Consider the following 8,413-nt stretch of genomic DNA (forward strand, 5'->3'; position numbering starts at 1 on the left):
TCATTTTCATAAGTTTGAGAATGCGTATTTTATTTGACCGGTTATTCATTGACGGATCATTTTCAGCAAATCAAACTTATAGAAGTTCAGAAAACTAATTCGTAAATTATTTTCTCGAACAAATGCACCCTTAGTATAAATAAGTAAATGTCTTTTTGTTTGAATCAATTGATGGTAGAGTCCCTCTAAATTTTTTTTACATAATGAAATTTATTGCGTATGATTTTAGACATCACTCATTACTTCCTTTTGTTTAGCAAAAATTTTTTTAAAAACAATCATTCGTATCGTATACAAAAGTGAATAGATGAAAAATATTTTCATCGTTCACGAAAATATCAAGACATTAATCGTTGTCGATAATGAAAATCTCTCTTGTTAACTAATTATTTCAATCGATATAAGACACCACTTTTAAAAAATATATTTTACAAATCTTCCATTTTCCACGAAACAAACGGTTTTAATATTGAAAGCCCACAACATTTCAAATTGTATACATTTAAATTTTAGGAAAATGGCACAAATAGTTTTTGAACTTTGGCCTAATATTTAATGTGTTCCCAAAATTTTTACTTTGTACAATGTGATCCCTGAACTTTAAATTAATGTGCAATGTGATTTATGAACTTTTATTTTGTACATTATGATCTCTGAATTTTTTATATATATTTAATTTAATTTCTGAACTATATATAAAAAAAATTGATATCACCCTGGTATTGAATTAATGGAAAGACTCCGTTTAATATTTTCAATTACTACGCGACTGCACTAATCACCAGCGAAGTACAAGGGGGAAGAGATGCACGATCCACGTCGTCGTTTCCCGTAGGTAAAGCATCCTGCTCAAGCTCGCCTTCGCGACCGCCACTGCAAACACCCAACAACGAACAACAGCGAGCTGCTGCTGCTTCTTCAGGAGCCGCCATTGACGATGGCTCTGCTCAAGCGAAGCGCCCGCCTCCGCCTCGCTCTCCCTCGCCTCCCGCCTCTCTCCGGCGGTCCTCTCTCTTACTCCACCGGCCACCTTCAAGAAGAGCGAGAAGGAGACGGAGAAGGAGAAGGAGAAGAAGAAGAGCCGGGAAGCCGCGAGCTCGCCGCCCCCTCTCCTCCTCTCTCCCCCGAAGAAACCCTAGTCGCCGACAACCTCCACGCCCTGATCAGGGAGCACCACCGCCGGAACCCCGGCCTTCTCGCCCCCACCCTCGCCCCGCCGCCGGACCCCCGCCTCACCATCCCCGCCCTCTCCCTCGACTTCTCCCGAGTCTCCCCCGCCCGCCCCATCTCCTCCCGCGTCGTCCGCCGCGTCGTCGAGAGATGCGGCGACCTCCGCCACGGCGTCCCCTTCCTCCAGGCGCTCGCCTTCTTCAACTGGGCCGCCGCCTCGTCGCAGCAGGCGGAGCTCGCGTCCCCGGCTCCTTACAACGAGATGATCGACCTCGCCGGGAAGGTCCGGCAGTTCGAGGTGGCGTGGCACTTGATCGACCTCATGAAGTCGCGAGGTATTGAGATTAAGGTGGGGACTTTCGCGATTTTGATCCGCCGTTATGTTAGGGCGGGATTGGCTGCCGAGGCTGTCCACGCCTTTAATCGGATGGAGGAGTACGGTTGCCGGCCTGATAAGGTCGCCTTCTCGATTGTTATTAGTATGTTGAGTAAGAAGAGGAGGGCGGTCGAAGCTCAATCTTTTTTTGATAGTCTGAAGGATAGGTTCGAGCCTGATGTCGTTGTGTACACTAGCTTGATTCATGGGTGGTGCCGAGCCGGTAACATCTCCGAGGCGGAGAGGGTGTTTGGGGACATGAAAACGGCGGGGATAAAGCCCAATGTGTATACTTATAGCATTGTGATTGATGGGCTGTGTAGGTGCGGGCAAATTACACGTGCCCATGATGTTTTTGCGGAGATGATTGATGTTGGGTGCCAACCGAATTCTATAACCTTTAACAATTTGATGCGAGTTCATGTGAAAGCCGGCAGGACCGAGAAGGTTCTGCAGGTGTATAATCAGATGAAGAGGCTCGGGTGTCCGGCGGATACGATTACTTATAATTTTCTCATCGAGACTCATTGTAAAGGCGAAAGTCACGAGGAAGCTATGAAGGTGCTTAATTCGATGGTTAAGAAAGGCTGCAACCCCAATGCATCCACTTTCAATCCGATATTTAGATGCCTTGCAAAATTGAGAGATGTAAACGGTGCTCACAGGTTGTATGCTAGGATGAAGGACTTGAAATGTACGCCTAATACAGTGACGTACAATATACTGCTGCAGATGTTTGCTGACTCAAAGTCAACTGACATGGTTATCAAGTTGAAGAAGGAAATGGATGAGAATAACGTGGAGCCCAATGTGAACACATTCCGGATTTTGATCTCGATGTACTGTGGGATGGGGCATTGGAACAATGCCTACAAGTACTTTCTAGAAATGATTGAAGCCAAGTGCTTGAAACCTGGTTTGCCTGTTTATCAGATGGTTCTAGAGCAGCTTAGGAAGGCAGGGCAGCTGAAGAAGCATGAGGAGTTAGTGGAGAAAATGGTGGATAGGGGATTTGTTGCTCGACCTTTGTAGGATTGCGCTCACCTGCAAATGCAGGTCAAGTAAGTTACATAATGTCCTAGCATTAGTTTCCAAACAATCTTTTTTGTTTTTTCTTCATGTTGAAATGCATAAGAATAGAGTTTAGCATTTGACATTTCTTCAGGGCAACAATATATTAATGCGGAACTATACTTTGTTGCCTTGTTTGTAACTCAAAAGCAAATTCTGGTATGAATATTTATCGGTGATCTCTCTTCCTCTGGAAGTCCCTTTTCTATTTGATTTAAGGACGAAAAATCCTCGTATGGAACATCTGCTTTGTTCAGGTCCAGAATAGTGCATAGTTTTGTAAGTTCCAAACTTGACACCACTGTGTTTTCCCTTTGTTTGTATGAAGTCAATATTTTGACTGAACAACTATGTATCTCTAGTGTGTAGTGTAACATCCAGTGATCAAATAGTCAAATAAATCGTCATTGCTTTCATCACGAAACATTTATTCTAGTAAAACCTGTTCATGTTAATGTATTTTCATGTCGTAGCTCTATTTTACTCCGGTCACTTGCAAATTGCTATCAGTTCTCAATGTGCTAACTCAAACCAAGCATTAACATACTTCAATTTGCTTTTGTTCCTGATATCCAAATGCTTTTTCTTGATTGTGGCTGGTGAAGTAGGGGGCTGGTGGCGGCTCCTGCCCCCTCTGGGTCCCATTTTTTGTTAAATATGTAAGTTGAAAATTTAAAGAAATAATATTGAAAATTTGAGCCCCCTATTAGGATTTTTGGTCCTCTATTGGGTGGTTGCCTTGTCGCTTCCTCATATGAAATAGATAGTTTTGCCTAGCTGCTCATGATTTCTGGACACGCGATGAAGTTTTATATTAGCAGCTGCCAGCCACCACTGGCACTTCCAGAGCAATTTTAGGGTTTATCACCTCGTTCTTAGATGATTTATGATTGCTTGAAAGGCTTCATTCCGATATACATAAAATGATGGATATTAATGGAGCTAATACATTCCAACATTCTTAGAGTAAAGATTCTGCTTGAATATGTGTGCCTCAGTGCTCAAACTGAGGAAAAATAGAGTACTAGTTGAAGCACGTCTCCCAATCATGTACGCTCTTCTGCCATGTGATGCTTAGTGTATGTGAGATGTGCCTGTCTTTTTAAAAATTTCATCTTCCTCCCCTCTGGTTTGTAACCAAGTTATTCCTTTGTAAGACCTCTATTAAATGATGCCAGGGAATGCACATAGAGTTTTATTTTTCTCGCCCTTCGGATTAGTTAGAAGTCCATATTTTAGTTTCGTTGGTCTGTGAACCCCTTTCGACTCTTAATTGCAATCAGCATAGTACTTTTGACACTAAAAGTGCCACGTAAGCTTTCAAGCATTCGGAATACAATTTGGTTGTTAGACCTATTTGGATGATGATCCATCTGAGTTATATGACATTTCCGCCGATACTGTGGTGCTGCAGCATAGCATAATGTTTGACATACATCTTAGTTTGGCACACCTGTATGCAGTTGTGCGTAGATTTGCAGTGGAGCCATATGAATATGCTATTGTTTGTGGTTCATACGATGGAGCTGTCCTCATCATGTAGCTTGCAATTCGGATGTATAGTTCATTTGCTTGAACACGTTGGTAATTGAGAATCTCCTTTTATTAGTTCTCTCTACTGGAACTTTCGTCATGTCTGCAAACTTCGGTCTCCCCTTGTTGGGATCTACTTGCGCATTGAGTTTGAGGAGCACAAGCCATTCTCATACGGTTTGAGCGTCATTTTGTAACCTCCTTCATAGATTAGTTAGTATAAGTCATTTGCAAAGCTCCTGACCACACCAATGACTATGAACCTTGGAGTCAGCCTTGTGATAGCCATGCCCTCCGTCAGCACCGGCATATCGTGATCCAGTGGACAAATTCTCTCGCCTCAAACTTTATATTTTGACCGAGCATGAAGCAGGTGAATCCATGTCACCGCTCTACTCGGAAGACATGCACCGCCGATCTGTTAATGCATTTCCGTATTTGTTAGTTGCCAAGGACACGATGGAAGTGAAATTGTTTTTACCCCCTATTGAAGGGCTGTACTGAGGTCGTCTTCCACCGTCCCACTCGAGTTACTATCCTAGTCACCGAGGCCGGCCGCCCTTACCGATGGAATCCATTTAGAGTGGTCCAGTTTGAGACCATTTTTCAAAATTTTTGTCTAGGTACCTGTTCGGATGTTTTACCAGTTCGGATCTTGGATCTGCAAGCCCCCCGTGAGCTGATGTTGAAGCTTCAGAGGCTTGCGAAGAAGAAGCGGCATTCTAGTTCCCCGTCGTCCCCACATGTAGGGGCGGATCGAAGGTTTGGTATGCTCTTGTGTCTTACTGTTCGAGTATCACTGGCCTGAAGATGCAGAGTAGCTGGTAACAGGTCCGCCGCAAGGCTGTCCCTGCCCCTGTCAGGGGATACGCCAAGCCAACCCAACGCAAGTGACCCACCATCTCTAGTTCGCATGCAGACGTTCGTTCATTTGCCAAAATGACCAAACTGGGGTTAAGCTTTCTTGACCTCCTGTGCACATCTTCGAATTCAGTTCTCGAGCAAAGGCCTGCGTCGGCTCGTAGAGAGGGCCGTTCTTGCTAACGCTTCCGTGCTCGCTTCGCTCGAAAGAAGTCCAAGGAGTTATCTGGTTCAAGTCATTCGAAACACTAATCTCTTTTGTCTCTCTTGGCTTGGCATTCGATACATAATACGCTGCTCAGTGCTCGATCGGTGCCGCCCAAGTACGCAACATATCTGGTTTCTCGGCTTCCTTCTAAGAAGAGAGCATGATAGACACTGAAGGGCAAGGGAGCTGAGGGTTTCATTCCCAACTCGCCTGTATCGGCGGACGGATACCCACATGATACATATACTGACTTTTCCTATTGACCAGGCTCGACAAAATCGTCGGCAACAAATCAAGAATTGATTTCGCATAATATTCCGATGTGGTCGCACGCACTCTCTTTTGGACAATTTGCATTCGACATGGTCTGTCGCTACTACATCGGCAGCTCAGCTGTTCTGAAGATGTCGACGTCACGTGCTCACGACATCGCCTAATGCGAAGATACACCCCAACAATCAATCTTTCCCCCGCCCCCCCACTCCTAAAGTTTCGAAATTTACTCAAATCACCCCCACTCGTTTTAGGGATTATTCCGATAAGATCCAGCAAAGTGAGATCTACTTTTTATCATAAAGAAAATCGGTGATCGACGTGAGGACATAAAACAACCAGCGAAAGGACGAAAGGAGAGCCAAAAAAAGTTTGACAGATCCAAAGCGGGAGGGCGGGACCCCACGTGGCCTCCGGATTCACGCCCACTGGCTCCTCTGGCTCTCACTCACCAAGCTCACACGTTCGTCTCAAAGCAAAGAGATCGCGACAAAAAATTCAAAAGGGGCTCTTCAAAGAAAAGGGAAAACGAGAGAGAGAGAGAGAGAGAGAGAGAGACAGGGGAGGAAGAAGACACGGTGCAGGCCAACCAAGGCAAAGTTTCAGCTCATGTCCCTCTCTCCCTCCCATGTGCGCCTCGTGCTCTGTCCCCACCGCTCACACCCTGTCTCTCTCTCTCTCTCTCTAGAGGAAGTTTCGCCTGCTCTCGCGTGCACGCTCGCCCACGTACGCGTTCGCTCCCCCCTCGATTCACCACCACCACCACCACCAGGGAGCACGAAAATGGAGAGAAATTGTTAAAAAAGAAAAAAAAAAAAAAAAAAAGGATCAGCAAACGGATTGCGGGCGATGAATCCGGGCTGAAAAAATTCAATCCCGGAAAGAAAAAGGAGGAAACTTTGTCGTCCAGTCGGAGGGAATCTTTCCGTAGCTGTCAATTCTTCGATTTTCTTTTTCCTCCCTCGCATCTCAGTACAGCTTTCAGCATTATAATCGCATCATCGATGATGATTTCCCAGATTCAAGATTCATTCATCCCCGAGCACGGAATAAGCAAAGGAACCAGCACCAGCACCAGCACCAGCACACTAAAGCATTAAAGCGACGCTTGCAATCTAAGCCATGGGGATACCTGAACCAGTATTCAAATTGCGAAACCCAAAAGCGTACAAGGAAGAAACTATAACCCCAAAATCGAAGCGAAAAGAAAGAAAAAAGAAAAAGGAACCCAACAGAAATGGCTTTCTTGTTTTTTTTTTTCTTTGGGTCTTTTTCTCTCTCTCCCCCAGTGATGAATAATCTCAGTCATCATCATAACTCAGTTGAGCAACGCCAAAGAAAAAAGAAGAACGAAAAGGGAACGTTGAAATTGGGGTGTGGTTCGTTACCATGGGTCCGCGGATTTCCCCCCTTCAAGAAGAAGAATCGGCGGCTGGGGAGGAGTCCCTGGGCTTTCTGCAGAGGATCATGTGCATCGGGGTGAAGATCCCGGTCTCGCCGCCGCGGGTCAAGTAGTCCGCCGTCTTGAACAGCATGTCGTGGACGTCCACCGTCCCCTTGGGCGCGACCCCGAGCGCGGCCGAGATCTTGATCAGCATGTGGTTCCTCCAGTAGGCGATCCGGCCCATCTTCAGCCTCGTCCACCAGGGGCCGGCGGGGGGAGCCGCCAGGTCCCGCTCCTCCAGCACCTCGAACCCGACCCGCCGAGCGGTGGCGGCGATGTCGACGTGGCTGCGGAGGCCCGGGAGGGCGTCGCCGCGCTCGATGCCCTGGATGATGTCGACGTGGGTGGGGTCCTCGCCGCGGTACTTGTCGGTGGTGACCCACTCGTAGGAGACGTAGAGGGAGCCGGGCTTGAGGACGCGGAGGACCTCGGCGTAGACGTCGTCGAGGCGTGGGGCGTGGCAGGTGGCCTCGATGGAGTAGGCGCCGTCGAAGGAGGCGTCGGGGAAGGGCATCTCGAGGAAGTTGCCGCAGACGACCTCGCAGAGGCCGTCGAGGCCGGCCTTCTTGTTGTGGGCGCGGGCGCGGGCGACCTGGTACTCGTTGATGGTGATGCCGACGACGCGGGCGCGGGAGTGGGCGGCGATGGCGCGCATGGGGCCGCCGACGCCGCAGCCGACGTCGAGGACGCGGCCGCCGGCGTCGGCGCGGATGAGGTCGGCGGCCCTCTCCTCGTGGAGGCGGGTGGCGTCGGCGTGGGAGCGGCCGGGGACGGCGGGGGAGAAGTGGAAGGACTGGCCCCAACCCCACTCGTAGATGTCGGTGACGAGGTTGTAGAAGGTGTCGACGAAGTCGGGGACCTTCTCCTTGGTCTCGATCTCCTTGGGGCGCCGGAAGAAGGACCAGTAGCTGTCGTAGTTGCCCTGGACCTCATCCGCCGCGATGGAGCCGCCGGAGATGGAGGTGGCCCGCTTCCCCTTCTGCTCGGCGGGGCCCAGGACGCAGACGAACCAGTAGATGCCGCCGGCGATGAGGGCGCCGGCGCACCACAGGGCCACCGACGAGTCCATGCCTTTTCCTCCCCTTTTAGAGAGAGAGAGAGAAATCTGTAGAGCGAGAGAGAGATTTGATGAGTAACGGAAAGAGTGAGAGAGAGAGAGAGAGAGAGACTGAGGGTGGTTGGGGGCCCGGCGTTATTTGGGGATTTTATAGTGGGGAAGGGTTTGACTGTTCAGTTCCAGCCGGAGCGGAGCGGAGAGTCGCGCGGGCTCGGACGGGTTGTTCGTGTGTCCATAGTTTTCTTCGCCGCATTCGATCAGTGGAGGGGAAAATTCCAAAATAAGCAAACTTTGAAGTGTACTCTCTTTTTCCCTAACCGAGGGGCCTGAGATGAGCTTTGTTTCGAATAAGACCCCGAAGCATCCTTTTATATTTTCTCGAATAAGGATCTTCGAGTACATCTTGTTTCAAATAAGTTT

The 8,413-nt window shown here is 48.2% G+C and overlaps 2 protein-coding genes across 2 annotated transcripts; one reads left to right on the forward strand and one right to left on the reverse strand.

Moving 5' to 3' along the window:
• The first annotated feature begins 811 nt into the window (after positions 1 to 811).
• On the forward strand, positions 812 to 2,813 carry LOC115670058 (pentatricopeptide repeat-containing protein At1g20300, mitochondrial). The gene has a single exon (XM_030591254.2). The coding sequence runs from the start codon at positions 938 to 940 to the stop codon at positions 2,576 to 2,578; it is 1,641 nt and encodes a 546-aa protein (XP_030447114.1). The 5' UTR covers positions 812 to 937; the 3' UTR covers positions 2,579 to 2,813.
• Positions 2,814 to 6,621: 3,808 nt separating this feature from the next.
• On the reverse strand, positions 6,622 to 8,068 carry LOC115669734 (24-methylenesterol C-methyltransferase 2-like). The gene has a single exon (XM_056321171.1). The coding sequence runs from the start codon at positions 8,003 to 8,005 to the stop codon at positions 6,905 to 6,907; it is 1,101 nt and encodes a 366-aa protein (XP_056177146.1). The 5' UTR covers positions 8,006 to 8,068; the 3' UTR covers positions 6,622 to 6,904.
• Positions 8,069 to 8,413: the final 345 nt, after the last annotated feature.

Source organism: Syzygium oleosum, unplaced genomic scaffold (assembly GCF_021117445.2).
Source record: "Syzygium oleosum isolate NSW1041296 unplaced genomic scaffold, Sole_v2.1 Sole_v2.22, whole genome shotgun sequence".
In the NCBI taxonomy this organism is placed as follows: domain Eukaryota; kingdom Viridiplantae; phylum Streptophyta; class Magnoliopsida; order Myrtales; family Myrtaceae; genus Syzygium; species Syzygium oleosum.

Excerpts from the sequence above, each read along its gene's own strand:
- LOC115670058 (XM_030591254.2), top strand. The coding sequence starts at position 938 with ATGGCTCTGCTCAAGCGAAGCGCCCGCCTCCGCCTCGCTCTCCCTCGC.
- LOC115669734 (XM_056321171.1), bottom strand. The coding sequence starts at position 8,005 with ATGGACTCGTCGGTGGCCCTGTGGTGCGCCGGCGCCCTCATCGCCGGC.